The sequence below is a fragment of the Stegostoma tigrinum genome, chromosome 31, assembly GCF_030684315.1.
Source record: "Stegostoma tigrinum isolate sSteTig4 chromosome 31, sSteTig4.hap1, whole genome shotgun sequence".
Classification (NCBI taxonomy): Eukaryota; Metazoa; Chordata; class Chondrichthyes; order Orectolobiformes; family Stegostomatidae; genus Stegostoma; species Stegostoma tigrinum.
Genome location: NC_081384.1, coordinates 38,630,535 through 38,647,164, shown reverse-complemented (window position 1 = coordinate 38,647,164; position 16,630 = coordinate 38,630,535). Strand labels below are relative to the sequence as shown.

Below are 16,630 nucleotides of genomic sequence, written 5' to 3'. Positions count from 1 at the left end.
TCTCACTTCTGCCTTAAAATGGGAAGACTTCTTATTCTGAAATTCTGCTTCATTATTCTAAATTCCGCATAAGGAGAAGCATCATCTCAACATCTGCAGCCTCAAGCCCTGTTGGAATCTTACGTGTTTAAATAAAGTTACCTCTAATTCTTCTAAACAACAATGAATATAGGCCCAATTAGCTCAACTTTTCTTCAAAACAACCCCATCATCCCAGGAATCAATCCACCGCTCAGCTTCCAATGCAAGTATGTCCCTCCTAAAGTAAGGAGACCAAAACTAGACAGTGTTTTAAGTGCAGTATCAATGACCTCTACAGTGTAGTGTATCAAAACTCCACAACTTTTTATTTCATTTCTTTGCCTTTGGATTGCCATCCAGCAAAGGAAAGGCACTATTGAGGCATTGTAACATTCCATTTGACTTTCTAATCACTTGTTGTACTTTCACGCTAATCTCATCTTTTCCTTTATCTGTACTGCTTGTTCCAGGTTCAGGAAAACTGTCAAACACTATTATACTTTCACAAATTCATTTTGACTCAGCCTGACGGCACAATGATTTTCCAGATGTCCTACCACAATTATTTGAATAATGAATTCCAGCATTTCCCAATGACAGATGTTAGACTAAATGGCCTACAGTTTACTATTTGTCCTTCCTTTCTTGAAGGCAGCATTTACAAAGATCATAGCCAACGTGCCCACTAACTTGCAATCATGATAAATTTTCCTCCTTTCTTTGTATTGATTTTCTACTCTTCAATGCTAGGATAATTCACACCATCACAGCAGCTCACTTAGTGGGTATCTGGAGCTGAAACACAGACCAGGTGTTCTGTACTGCCCAGCTGTACGATTCGTTCACCAACTGACTTATTGGGTATTGTCATATCCTGCGCTGAACCGAGCATGCATACAATAAGATTTCATTACCTCTTTATCATGAGCAATAAGTTGCGTTTTCACATGACCAGAGACCAAATTGACTCGGCCGAGTACCTGTCCTGTCTCCAGACCCCAAATTGTACAAGTGGTATCTATGCTGGAAGTACCTGCAGAGAAAACAGCATTCATTACAAACTTGACCATCTAAGAAACAGCAGATGGTTGTTATTCAAAACAAATCTGGCACACTTTTTTTTGAAACAGCCCTCCGTAAATCCCTTTCTAGTCCAGTAAAGGCACAGATGTCTCTCAAACGTGTATTTGCTTTTTTTTAAAAAAAATCTCACCAATAATTATACAACTCTATTATTCTTTGCAACTTCTTGTTCTTCCTACTTGCTTCCTGTGAGATTCAAAAATCTACATCATGATTCAGCTGCCTGGATGATTTTTAGCAATTCCCTGTATATTTGTAGAAGTATTCTTGAAATTTCTGTAACAAAAGTGAAAACTTCCAAAGCGTATTAACTTAATTTACAACCCTTGAATCATCTTAGTTCCTCACTTCTGTGCTGAAAGGTTTCAACAGCTTTGTGAATTCCAGCTGATTTTCCCTGCTCTTTAAAGGTAAACTGTATACAGCAAAGGGTTCTATCAGTTTTGTCAATACTCTTCATAACCTTAAGGATTTTCATGAGATTTCATTTTGAAACAAAACAGTGAAACTGCTAATATTTCAATGTGATGGGTGTAACAACTCATAATACATCAAAACCCGCTTGCTTTTATCCCATTGGATTGTTTGTTTTACAGTAAGTTGAAACTGCAAGCAGTGAATGCACATCCAGTCATTGCACATAACAGGCACTCTCTCAAGAGGACAAAAAGGAAGCATTTTTGGCTGAGTAGTCAGGCAGATGGAGGGCGGTGGTGTGTGGCTGGCAATGACAGAAAAGTTCAGATACAAAGTTCGCAGTGTCGTTACATTACACGTCTACTGTAATTCCTTTATTTATGATTGAGTGCTGGAGTGCCACAGAAATTTATAGCTGCTTGGCAAAGTAAATGGTTTTGATTTGTCGACAACTGGAGGCTCAGACAACCTTCTAAAATCTGCTACAACTTCTCAGATGTTCTTCCTTAAAATTTTGTCAGGGTAGTGTACGACAGTGATACACTAAAGTCTTTATTCTTAGTACATGCTCAGTTAAAACTATGGTGACAGATGAGAACCTTAACAGACTTTAGCTACAGTAGTCTGGATGAGAGGGAGAAGGAAGCAAATCAGTCAGGCTCTCCATTGTTCCCAACAGTATACTCAGGTGTAAACACTTGTAATCACGATAAGTTTTCTTTTCTTCGTACTGATTTTCTAACCTTCGATGCAAGCATAATTCACACTATCACAGCAGCTAACTTATTGGGAACCTGGAACTGAAACAGAGATCAGGTGTTCTGTACTGACCAGCCACACAATTTGTTCAGACTTTACTGGGTTTTGAATTCACTGTAATACTGACCATTGTATAATAACCAGCCAATTCTCATCTTCCCAGGCTCAGCCAAGACAGAATTCATGCATTTTTTGAAGGGAGAAAAAAAACCCAGAAAACAAAAGCATCTACTATTTAAAACATGTTACACATTCATTTTTGCCCTGCTGATTAGCTTTCTCTCACACTAACCATATTCAAAAAGAAACTACTAGAAGTTACACAAACAAGCCTCAGATTAAACAACGTGTGTTCTCAAATTTGAAGTGCTGGCCCACACTTTGCAGCAATGCCAAACATTTGCAAAAACAGGGAAGTCCTGACACAAATGTATCTCCTTGCGAGTTCAGAGGTTGAATTTCAGACTCCCCTTCAAGTTTCTGTCCATCTTTATAGAAGATGCGTTACTCTTCAGTGTATTGTTCATGCTCTAGTCTAAAACAGGATAAACTCTGTAATGCCTTAGTAAGTGAATGAACTAGGAGCCAGGGCAGGAGAGGCAAAAAAAATCCCAAACACGGCTAAAAACTGAAACTGCAGACACTGCAAAACAGCTACACACTGCATACCAAGATAATAAAATGTGAGGCTGGATGAACACAGCAGGCCAAGCAGCATCTCAGGAGCACAAAAGCTGACGTTTCGGGCCTAGACCCTTCATCAGAGAGGGGGATGGGGGGGAGGGAACTGGAATAAATAGGGAGAGAGGGGGAGGCGGACCGAAGATGGAGAGTGAAGAAGATAGGTGGAGAGGGTGTGGGTGGGGAGGTAGGGAGGGGATAGGTCAGTCCAGGGAAGACGGACAGGTCAAGGAGGTGGGATGAGGTTAGTAGGTAGCTGGGGGTGCGGCTTGGGGTGGGAGGAAGGGATGGGTGAGAGGAAGAACCGTATCAATGTGGACTTCACCAGTTTCAAAATCTCCCCTTCCCCTACTGCATCCCTAAACCAGCCCAGTTCATCCCCTCCCCCCACTGCACCACACAACCAGCCCAGCTCTTCCCCCCCACCCACTGCATCCCAAAACCAGTCCAACCTGTCTCTGCCTCCCTAACCGGTTCTTCCTCTCACCCATCCCTTCCTCCCACCCCAAGCCGCACCCCCAGCTACCTACTAACCTCATCCCACCTCCTTGACCTGTCCGTCTTCCCTGGACTGACCTATCCCCTCCCTACCTCCCCACCCACACCCTCTCCACCTATCTTCTTCACTCTCCATCTTCGGTCCGCCTCCCCCTCTCTCCCTATTTATTCCAGTTCCCTCCCCCCATCCCCTCTCTGATGAAGGGTCTAGGCCCGAAACGTCAGCTTTTGTGCTCCTGAGATGCTGCTTGGCCTGCTGTGTTCATCCAGCCTCACATTTTATTATCTTGGAATCTCCAGCATCTGCAGTTCCCATTATCTCTTACACACTGCATACCACATTGGCTGTAATTAGCTGTAACTGATCTTACTGGGCAAGGACAAGAAGTTACAAAATAAATTTTCCAACAGAAAATTGGAGGAGTTCAATTACATTTATGAGGGGGAAAAAAGTGATCAAATCACTCTCAAATCTTCAAAGCTCCAGAAGAGAATCAGAATTGCAATGTTGTAATTAAATTCTTAGAGTCCAAGTATCACTCTGGTATATCCACTCCTCTTTCTAACATACAGGGTGCCCAAAGCTGCTCTCAGTTACTCCACGTGGCCAACCAGAGCTTTGTATAGGTGAAGGTTTGATGTCTACCCTCTTGTTTTCCACTCCTCTAGATCTAAAGGGCAACATTCAGCCTTTCTGATTATTCCAAGCCTATAGTTGGTATTTTATTGACATGCATGGACTTCCAAGTCTTTCTATTCCTCCAAAGTTTCTAATTTTTAGAATTTAGTAAGTATCTGGGTCAATTCTTTAGTTTCAAAATGTTGTTGACTTTCGTGGCTTAGACTGAAATCCATTTGTTAGCTCTGATCATTTACTCAATCCATTAATAGGGCTTCCATCTACAGTGCTTGCAACGCAGTCAATCTTGCAGTTATTACAGATTTAAGTGTGTCTTTTTATTCTAACAATAGAACAGGACACTAATTATGGCGAAATAATGACCACTCAATGCAAATCCGTATGGGAAAGCACCATTCTCATCCTTACTCCACCTTCTGCTGCTCAGTCAGTTTTCTAGATTTGTCTTCAATTCATACACAGTGGCAGCATTGCTGGTTCGATTTCAGGAGAGGAAGCAAGATTATGCTCTAGTTTCAGGGACAGCAGAACAACATTAAATGGTAATAAATGTCAAGCCAAGTTTAGATGAGTGTGTTAAGCCGTGACAAAATTAAGTTTGATATTGTTTTAAAGAGTTTCAATTGATGGCTTTGAGCTAACAATCTCATATGTCAAGGAAATCTCTCCTGTTGGACTACAAGGACTTAATTACTGCTCCACACTGAACATACCTGAAGTAACTGTCAACTGTGAAGGAAACACTGCAGCTTGATCCTCTCTGCACAAATACAATTTGGAACAGCAGTTCAAATTATGACAGGAATGATGCCGGAATTAAAATGAGGATAAAATGGAGGAAGATGGCTGGAAAGGTAAAGGTGTACAAAGGAGCAGCCATTAAGAGAGTGGACCAGTTTTAGATTGGAAGTGATGAGGCCTTTGCTTGAGAGGTTTTGATGCGAGGAGGCTGAGCAGGGGAGCAGGTAAGAGCTGGGTCTGGGTGGGATGCTTTTCGGAGGGTCAGTGCTGATTTGATAGGCCAAATTCTCCTTACTGCACTGTTGGGATTGGAATAACTGAAGCTTCACTATAGATCTTGGTTCAAAACTGGCATTCTTGTCACAGGGCAAAATGCATTGTTTTACTACTCAATGTAAAATGCTCAATGCATGGTACTACCTTCGAAATAAATTGAGCTTCAAAAAGGAGAAAAATTCTCAAAACTTTACAATCTTCAAAGCACTCAGCTACATGACAAACTAGCAGATAGCACAAAACAGAATTTCAGCGACAGATACTTGGATTTATTGATACATGCATTTAAAAAGGGTAGCAAATGGGTAACAATTGGCATACTGCTTAACATCAATGACATAAACAGGTAGGCTCAAAAAGCAACCTGTATAGCAGCAATAGTTTTAAAACAATCAATACAGATAGAAAAGTGAAGTGTGAAGAGGACATAATGAGGATGCAAAGGGATATAGATTGGCTACATCTTTATCCATTCATTTTTAGCCAATCAAACTGAGTATGGGAAATGTAAAATTGTTAATTTTGGCAGGAAGAATTTTTTAAAAAGCACAATAAGTTAGAGATGCAGAGGGATCTGGGTCACCAAATGAATGAATGACATAAAGCTATATGTGGCTACATTAAATAATAATGATAGCTCAAATGTTATTGCTCATTGTGAGGAAAATTGAATCCAAATTTAGGGAGGTTATTGATGGAAATTTGCATTGTGACTGGATGTTGATTTAAATTAGTCCACCAGTACAGCGTTAGACCGTTACATAAATAATATTTTAGGACTTCAAAATTAATTTTTTTTCCCCACTTAGAGGAACAGATTTTAGTTAAAAACCCAAAAGGATGCTGGAAATCAGAAACAAAAATCAGAATTTGTTTGAAAATCTCAGCAGGTCTGGCAGTGCCTGTAGAGAAAAAGCAGAGTTAATGTTTAAGGTCCAGTGATCCTTCCTCAGAACCATTTCAGCTTCTAGGGGTTTAGGCTTGGGCTGGCAGGAAGAGAGATGGAAAGAAGTGTGGAACTGCAACTGTGGTTTGTTAGTGAGGGGAGTGGAGTGCTGATGAGGTAAATGCATGTGATGTGCTCTGCATGGGCTTTCACAAATTTTCTGATACTTTCTTGACCCAAAAAGGACAGCAAGAGCCAACGGCAAAAATGGCACACTGATTCCAAACTGGCTCTAAGGCAGGAAGCAGAGGATGGTTTCTGAATCTGGAAGTCAATTTCCAGCAGGGTTCTGCAGGGCTCAGTGCTGGAGCCCTTGTGGTTGGTGGCATATATTAATGATTTTAATATTAAAAAAGGTGTACGATCCAGAAGGTTAGGGGACAGATCAGTAGACCAGTGAAAAATGTAGGGTGCTGCAAAGTACTGACGATCTGCAGGTCCTTGGTGGGTGCATCCACAGTTAGGTAAAGGGCAAGTGGATAAGGTGGACAAGAAGGTAAATATAAGTTAGAGAATTGCATGCCAATGAAGTTGATCCAAGGGTGCTCCAACTGAAAACCTTTTTTCCAAGGAAGATACACTCCCTACTGAAGGCCAGGTCTGAGGCGTTCAAGTTGGGTGACCCTGGTCTATACAGGAAATCTAAGTACAACCTTCGCAAAGCCATCAGTGATACCAAAGAGACACGAACACACATCAACTATGGCAAGGCTGACATGATATAATGGCCTACAAAGCAAAGTTGAGTAGAATCACTGGCAACAATACATCCCTCCCCGATGAGTTCAATGCATTCTATGCTCATTTTGAGAAGGGCAACAAACGATGTCACCTGCCCCAACAGCTTCAGGTGCACATGCTCCCTCAGTCACTGCCACCATCAGATCAGCCTTCTTAAAAGGTAAACCCACAGAAAGCAACTGGCCCAGATGGCATTTCTGGTCATGCATTCAGATCATATGCGGACCAGCTGGCAGGAGTATTCACAGAAATAGAGTCAGAGTCATACACCATAGACCCATTGGTCCAACCTGTCTACGTCAACCAGATATCTTAAACTAATCTAACCCCATTTGCCAGCATTTGACTCAATCCTCTAATCCATTCTTATTCATATATCATCCAGATGTCTTTTAAATATTGTAATTGCACCAGCCTCCACAACTTTCTCTGTCAGCTCATTCTATACACGCACCACTCTCTGTACGAAATAGTTGCTCCTTGGCTCCGTTTTAAATCTTTCCCCTCAGCTTAAACCTATGCCCACTAGTTTTGGACCTCCGTACCCTGGGGAAAAGACGTTGGCGATTCACTGTCTATCCCTCATGATTTTATAAACCTCTACTTGGTCACCCCTCAGCCTCCGACATTCCAAGGAAAATAGAACCAGCCTATTTAACCTGTCCCCGTAGCTCAATCCCTCAAACCCTGCCAACATCCTTGCACATCTTTTGAGCCCTTTCAAGTTTCACAACATCCTTCCTACAACAGGGAGACCAGAACTGAACAAATGTAGTATTCCAACAGTGGCCTCACCAATGTCCTGTACAGCCACAATGTGACCTCCCAACTCTTATACTCAATGCACTGACCAATAAAGGCAAGCATACTAAATGCCTTCTTCATTACTTTGACTACCTGTGACCCCACTTTAAAAAGAACTATGAACCTGCACTTTGTTCAACAACACTTCCCAGGACCTCACCACTAAGTGTACAAGTCCTGCCCTGGTTTACCTTTCCAAAATGCAGCACCCTCACATTTATCTAAAATGTGAGCTGTAAAGTTACCAATCTCGAAAAAGCAGAGGAAAACAGTGACATAAACACTTAATATACTTAACATGTGTATCCTAAGTACTCATGCCAGGTGCGGCACAATCTCACTCCAGAGATTTCCGCACATAATCCAAACTAACGCACCTAGTGCAACACTGCGGGAGTGCTACACTATCAGAGCTACCACTGGCTTTACAAAGACATGTCTGCCCAATCAGGTGGGTGTAAACAATCCTAGGCACTGTGTCAGGGAATCGCAGGAAGTGTTCTCTTTGGAGCAATATTGAACCCCTCATTGCTACTGTGGGGGATTACTGCGTGCACATTGGATGCAGTGTTTACTACATCACAACTGTGACAAAACTTCAAAAAACTATAAAAAGTAGTGGAATGTCTTTACTTAACATCTCTGCTGGATGACAGTTAACAGGATCCGGCCAGGATAGGTAAGGTCTATCCCTTGGAACAGCAGCTTAACAACAATGATACTGGACGGTAATCCAATGGCTCCAGAGAGGAGAGTTCAAAACCCAGCAGGGCAGCTCCAGGCAATTAAGTTCAATTAATTAGTAAATGCCAGTCTCATTAACATTGATCATGAAACCCCCAAGTTGACTTGAAATCTCTAATCACTAATGCCCTTTAGGGAAGGAAATCTGCCACCCTTACCCAGTCTGGCCTGTGTGATTCCAGACCTACAGCTACGTGACTGAGTCTTAGGTGGCCTCAGCAGGAAGCTATGAACGGCTCACCACTAACTCCTGATGGGAAATTTTGGCCTTGCCAGAGATACACACCCCCTAGAATGAAACAATATCCAAACTGGCTAACCAGATTTTGTTTTCAATCAAGGACACGAAAGTCGTCTTTAACCTACCCTTAATCCGATCTGAGGTTCCTACCTGCTTCAAGAAAACTATTATTCCAGTACCAAAAGAAAAATCAGATCGCATACCACCCAGTGTCTCTAACATCCAGCATTATGAAATGCTTCGTGAGTTTAGTAAAGGCACATATCAACTCCAACCTCCCAGATTGTCTTTATCCACTACAAATTGCCTACCATCGCAACTTGTCCACAGCGGATGCAATTTTCTTGGCCCTACACACTTCCCTGCAACATATTGTTATTAAGTACACCTGCAACAGGTGACTTTAAGTCCACCTTCAACATCACAATTCCAACCAAACTCATCTTGAAACTCCAAAACTAGGACTCTGCTCCTTGCTGCAACTGGATCGTCTACTTCCTGACCCACAGATCACAATCAGTAAGGATAGGCAACATCTCTGCGATAATTCCCACTCCAGTGCTCCACAAGGCTGCGTCCTCAGCCCGTTAACCACGGTGTGGCCAGTCACAATAGTGTGGCCAAGTTTTGCTCTAACCCCATTTAGAAGTTCGTTGATGACACCACTGCAGTGGGTCAGGCATTTAACAATGACAAGATAGGGTACAGGAAAGGCATACAAAATTGTGTGGTGTAAAAGACAATCTCTCCTCCAATGTCAGCAAAATGAAGGAGCTGGACAAGAACTTTATGAAGAGGAGTAGAGGATACATCCCTGTCTATATCAAGAGGGCCAAAATTGGAGATGTTCGAGAGTTGAGATCCTCGGAGTAAACATCAATCTTTCCTGGTCTATCCACATCAATGCTGCAATCAAGAAAGCACACCAACAACTCTACTTCCTCAGACGGCCAAGGAAATTCCGTATGTGCACAATAACTCTTCCCACTTTTTAAACAGATGCATCATTAAAAGCATCTTATCCAGATGCATCACAACTCAGTATGGAAACTGTATGCCCAAGACCAAAAGAAACTACAGAGATTTGTGAATGCATCCCAGCTAGTGATAAAAATCAATTTTCCATCTATTGACTCCATTTACACTTCCTGCTGCCTCAGGACAGCAGCCAACGTAAGACTCTCCCACCCTCTTCCATAGGCAGAAGATAGAAATACATCACCAGATTCAAGACTGGATTCTTGACCGATGTTATCAAACTTCTGAACGGACCCTTCATATTCTCTGGGCCTTCTCCATAGTTGTAACACCACATTCTGCATTTTGTTCTATTACCCTGATGAAACGTATGGATCACAATCTGCCTGAATAGCACGCAAAATAATATTTTCACTGTATCGTGGTACATGCGTCCATAATAAATCATATCAAAATGGGATATTTGCCTTTATTAGTGCGGGCATAGAATACAAGGGCAAGGTGGTCTTGCTAGAATGATATAAAAAGTTGGTTAGACCAAATTTGGGAGTACTGTATGCAGTCTGGTCACCATATTATAGGAAGGCTATGATTGCACAGAAGGGTGCAAAGAAGAGTTATCAGGAAGCTGTCAGGGGTGGGTGCTCTGAGTTATGAGGAAAGACTCATTAAGCTGGGGTTATTTTTCGTTGAAGCAGCAATGATAATCCGATTGAAGTGTATAAAATTATGAGAAGCACAGACTGAAGAGGTAGAAGATTAACAGAAGCGTTAAGAAAATCTTTTTCTCCCACTGAGAGGATGGAGGAAGTCTGGAACTCATTGTTTGAAAAGGCATTTGAGTCAGAAACTCTCATAATATTTAAACAGTATTTAGATGCTCACTTGCATTGCTACAGCCTCCAGAATTATGGGCACAAAAGCTGGAAAAGGATCACCAGATATTTGTTGACCAGCACAGAAATGATGGGTAGAATGGCATGCAAGCAAAAGATTCAGGGTCCACAAAAACAATGTGTTGAAGATTACAAAATCAGATCAGACATGATCTTTAGTTTAAGTAGCAGTTAAAAAGGGTCTGAACAACCCATTCTTTCTCCTAACTCATACAGAAAGGCCTTGCCTTATAAGTGAACCTCAGCATAAGTTGAGATAGATTTGGCTTTGAACATTTAAAGAATCTCCATATGAACTCTCTTTCACTAAAAATGAAGTCCAGTGGAGATATGGAAGTTTTTAAAAAAAAACAAACTAAAATGGAACAAGTGAGCATTGAAGTGTAGACATTAGGGAGATGGTGAGAGCAATATCTTTACGGGCTGCGTGATTGTTATGAAAAACTGTGATCCAAATATTAGTTTATGATATAATTGACCTGTCATATGATAGGATACTGTGCAAAACAAAAAGACACTAGCTACAGCAGAAACATTGCTCCATTTGTAGATGAGAGATACTGGATTTGAACCCAGTCCAAAGAGAATATGCACACTGCACAAGTCTTTTCCCCATCTCACTCTTATTTTCTAAAAACGGTTTCAAAGTTTGAGGTGTAAACCTATTGAAAAACCTCTTCAAAAGTGGAGGATCTGAAAGGAGAATTTAGCATCTACCGCCAGTACCTCCAGGAAAAGGCAGCTAAAAATGATCCAAAGCAATATCCTGTGTAAAACAAGTCTGCCGACAAACCAGTTTTAGAAGAATGAATGTCTATTTTCTTCCCCCCAAATTTGCTTAAATTGGCCAAGGTACTTTTAACCCTGCAGAGATTTATTTTAAAACCTGGGGACTGCATGTTTTAGTTTTCAAGAAGCGTGGTTGTGTTAGTATTGTTTAAACCTCTATTTGTAATCTTTGCTTCAGTACATTTTGCTTACAATAAACTGGTTCTTTGTTACTTAAGGAAACCGGCTGGTATAAGTACGGGTGCGTGTGCTCTTATGTATTTTCTAATGCCAGTATTACTTCCCTCTTTAAATTCAAACTTCATTGTGCCCTATGGAGGTATGATCAAGGTACCAGTTCATTCTCCTAACTCAGTCAGAACACTAATCTACCCAAATATATGTCAAGTGAAAAAAATCAACTTTCCGACTCAAACTGGAAGATCAAGACAAGTGCAGGACAAACAAAAAAATTTAAGATTGTGCAGCTAAACAGACAAATGCAGGACCCTGGGTAGTGTTTCAAGGATTTGTGTATATAATTCTTCGAAATTTGTGTCACAGATAGACAGGGTGGTTAAGAAGGAAGTAGCACTCTTGTCTTCATTGCTCAGACCTCCGAGTATAGGAGTTGGGAACATCACGCTGAGGTTATACAGGACACTGGTGAGGCCTCTTCTGGAATACTATAAGGAGTTAGGGTCACCCTGTTATAGGAAGGATATTATTAAATTGGAGAGGGTTTAGAACAGATTTACCAACATGTTGTTGGAGGGTTTGCACTACAAAAATAGGGTGGGACTGTTTTCAATGGAGCTTAGGATGTCGAGGGATGGCCTTATAGAGGTTTATAAAATCATGAGGAGCATTGATAAGGTGAATAGCAAGGGTCTTTTCCCACAGGTAGGAGTGCTCAAAACTGGAGGGCATATTTTTAAAAGGAGAGAGGTGGATGCAAGTTCAGTTACATTTAAGACATGCAATAGCTACATGACTAGTAAAGATTTGCAGGGATATGGGCCAAACGTAGACAAGTGGGACTAGGTTGGTTTGGGAACATGGTCAGTGTGCACGAGTTGGATCGAAGGATGTATTCCATGCTGTATGATCCTATGTCTATAAAAAAACTATACGCCAAAGAATTAGAAAAAGGCCGAAATGTCGCAGGAGACTCAACTTCCAATATCTAGACAACATTAGGCTGTCAGCCACATTTCAGTAATAGTCTTGAGTTGCTAGAGTTCAAGGCCAGCTATTTCAACATCTGATGATACGAACCTGTGTCAAGTTGTGGACAGTGCGGAGGGCTGTTCTAGGTTACAAAGAGACGTTGACAGAATGCAGAGCTGGGCTGAGAAGTGGCAGATGGAGTTTAACCCTGAAAAGTGAAGTGATTCATTTTGGAAGGACAAACTTGAAAGCAGAATACAGGGTTAACAGAAAGATTCTTGGCAGTATGGAGCAGCAGAGGGACGTTGGGGTACACGTCCACAGTTCCCTGAAAGCTGCCACCCAGGTGGATAGAGTTGTTAAGGCATATGATGTGTTAGCTTTCATTAATAGGAGGGATCGAGTTCAAGAGCTGTGAAGTTATGCTCTACCAAGACAAAAGCCTGGTTCGGCAACATCTGAAGTATTGTGTCCAGTACTGATTGCCTCATTACAGGAAAGATGTGGAAGTGTTGGTAAAGGTGCAGAGAAGATTTACCAGGATGTTGCCTGGAATGGAGGGAAGGTCTTAAGAGGAAAAGTTGAGAGTGCTGGGGCTTTTCTCTACAGAACGATGATGGACGAAAGGCAACTTGACAGGAGGTGTACAAAATGATCAAAGGTATAGATAGAATAGACAGCCAGAGACGTTTTCCTAGGGTGGAGATAGCTATTACAAGGGGACATAGTTCTAAAAAGTGAGTGGAGGTAGATGTAAGGGAGATGTCAGAGGTAGGTTCTTTACTCAGAGTGGTAAGGTCGTGGAACGCATTGCCGGAGAGGGTATTGGAGTCGGCCTCAATAGGGCCATTTAAGCTGCTATTAGATAAGTGTATGGATGATAGTACAAAGGTAGGGGTGGAGGTTAGACAGACCTTAGGATTAGGGTAAAAGTTCAGCACAACATCGTAGAATGAAGGGCCTGTTCTGTGCCGTACTATTCTACGTTCTTCAACAGATTTACTAGACTGATTCTTGGCATGGCAGGGTTGACAATGAAATGAGTGTGGATCAGGTAGGACTATATTCACTAGTGTTTATAAAGGTTGTTCCTAATGACTGGGGAGTCCAGAACTAGGGGTCACAGGTTATAGATGAGTTAGGCATCTAGGATTGAGATTAAAGGAATTTTTTTCACTCAGAGCAGTGAGCCTATGCAATTCTCTACCACAGGAAGTAGTTGAGGCCAAACCATTGAATGTTTTCAAAAAGAAAAGAGTCAATATAGTTCTTAAGGTTAAATATGGGGGAAAAGGCAGGAACAATACATAACTGCTTGATTTTATGCTGTCATGATTACAATGAATACTAGATCTGGTTTGAAGGTCTGACCAGACTACTCCTGCTTCCCTTTTCTATGCTTCCCTGTTAAGGCCACGCTAAAGTGCAGAGCTGACAGTGCTACTCTATGAGCAGTGCCATCTTTTGGATCAGATATTAAACCAGGGACTCAGTATTACTTCCCAAGTAGCTGTAAAAGATATCATGTCACTACTTTGGAGAAACAGAAGTTACCTGCATTATCCAGATCAATATTTATCCTTCAGCCAATATAATTAAAATAAATTATAAGTTGTTATTTGTGAAAGTTTATTGTGTGCAAACTGACTCTGGTATTTCCTACATTTCAAAACAAACTACACTTAAAGTATTAATCAACACTCCAAAACAGAGATAAAGACAAATAATCATACAATTAAGTTCTAAAGCAGACAGAAAAAAGGTGTTTACCATAACTGCTAAATTATTATTTTTAATATCAACAATACTAGACACAAAGTAGCTTCTCAGTCTAAAAAGTATTAGCAAATTGTATGATCATTAATGGATGAGGACGTTAAGCTGCTTTTATTTGTGATTCAATTCTTTATTCTGGAAAAAATGAAATTTGCTGATATCAAGTATTAAGGACAAATTGTTTACAACTATGAAAAGGTTACAGGGTGATATAAGTAGGTTAGCAGGGCAGAAATAGAAAAATGCAGCAACATAGCTCAAAAGGACATACAAAAAAGTACCATATTTCAGTCAGATGCTGCCTTAAAGTATTACTGACTTACAGTAAAGTCAATTCAAAATTATAGCATCTTACACATTTGAACATCGTGGACACGAACAGCACTTTCTTCGTAGTTAGGACCTTGTTAAAACGTCTAGTTACCTTCTGTACAACTCCCTCAGATTCTGTTTAAATGCAGTGGGGTATTTTGTACTCAGCACTAACCGTAGTAGCATATTCAACAGGGATCTTCTGTTGCAGCTCTGTTCAGACATGTAATGGCACACCTTTAGAGCAGGTGGGACTTGACACAGGCCTCGTGGCTGCGGTGAGAACACTACCACTGCACCATAAGAGCCCTCTTGACCTATTCTACAGGAGAACATTGAATTTAAAAAACAGGTGATGCCAATACACAGTCATACTGTGGATGCTGGAAACCTGAAATAAAACAAAATGCTAGAGGTGCATAACAGGTTTGGCTGCACCACTGATTGAAACAAAAAAGGTAATGCTTTGGTTCAGGAATTCTGAAGGATCAACTCAGCTGTTAGCTGTTTCCATCTCCATAAGTACTGCCAAATCTGCTATGCGTTTCCATTTTTCGTTTTACATGCCTAAACAATCCTACAAATATAGTAAGCAAACCATAACAGGATTAACTTGGCCAGTACATTTCTGCATCGTAAACAGCATTACTTCAACTGAAAGACAACCGGAGCGTGTCTCGCCTGCATTTACAAAGGCAGTAGGGTAGTAATGAAAGCTTCACAGATGCTGCACACACAAACACTGAAGCCTCAAACATCCCCTCTAGATCATTCAAAATTGACCAGGTAGTTCGCAGCGAAGAGGATGCCTGATTAACTTCATGAAGTTATCGATGGTCGGCTGACTAGGTAGAAAAAGTAATAAAACGGAAATTTAACCCAGGTAAGTGTGAGGTATTTGGAGAGGACATACATACAAGGGAATATTCAATAAAGGGGAGGACTGGTCTGAAAGCGCCAAATCTCAACCGATTTCAGAAGCTAAGCAAGATTAAGGCCTGGTTAGTACATGGATGGGACACTGCCTGGCAATACCAGGTGCAGTAGGCTTAGTGGGCCCTCTTGTGGTGCAGTGGTATTGTCCCTATCCCTGGACTTGAACCAGGGGCTCTAAGTCCCACATGCTCCACGGGTGTATAATCTCTCTGAATACACTGATTAGAAAAATAGGTTAATAATGAAAAGGAAGATAACAAGAGGGGTAGAGAAAGTGGAAGTGACAGACTCTGGAATGCGTGTCCACAGGTCTCTGATGGTGTCAGGAAAGGTAGATATTCTTACTTGGTGAAGTATTGAATACAAATTGCTAGGTTATAATACTGGAACATCTCTAACACAGCAGTTAGGTCATAGCTGAGGTTATATTTACAGCTCTGGTCACCAGATTGCAAAAAGAACATAACTGTTCTTGACAAAGTACAAAGGAGATTTACAAAAAATGTTCTGAGAACTTAAAAAATTACGGGTATGACAAAGATTGGATAGACAGAGGTATTCACCTTAGAACAGAGGAGGCCGAGGTGTATTTCATTAAGGTGTGTTTCATTAAGGTGTGTAAAATAATGAGGAGCTTGGATACAGAGCAGGGAAGACTCATTTCCCTTGTGGAGAGGTTAATTACTGACAGCATTGTTTCAAAAAGATTGGTAGAAAGATGAAAGGGAATACAAGGAAAACATTTTCACGCAGACAGGGTGGTTGTTTGGAATTCACAGCCAGGTTTGGTAGTGGTGATGGAAACCTGAACTCATTTCATCTGCACCTGAAGTGATGTGACCTGCAAAGCTATGGACCAGAATTGGGGTAGGCAGCTAATTCAGTGACAGCAGACACACAAGCTAAACAGTCTCTTTCTGTGTTGTAACTTGTCTATGGTTCTAAAAACCTATAAGTAAGAGTATAAAAGCTGGCATGGGTGGTCAACATTTTTGCCACTAACCACGTATGGCAGAGGGAGTCTTTGCAACACAGCATGTATCCCTTGTGCTCAGCGACTGGTACTATTAAGAAAGATGCCAATTAGAGTGGAGAGTGGGATAATTGAGGTAGATATACATACTTGCCTTAAAAAATGTCAACGTGGATGGTGTGGGTAGGACTAGCAGAAGTGGTTTAATATGGAAGAAGAGTGCCAGCTG

The 16,630-nt window shown here is 41.2% G+C and overlaps 1 protein-coding gene across 1 annotated transcript in view; it reads right to left on the bottom strand.

The window, feature by feature from the left end:
• dcaf7 (ddb1 and cul4 associated factor 7) overlaps positions 1-16,630 on the bottom strand; it is a 52,584-nt gene that overhangs the window by 22,243 nt on the left and 13,711 nt on the right. The window contains exon 3 of the mRNA XM_048560404.2: positions 936-1,054. Coding sequence (XP_048416361.1) covers positions 936-1,054 — 119 coding nt within the window. The remainder of the gene's footprint in view (positions 1-935; positions 1,055-16,630) is intronic.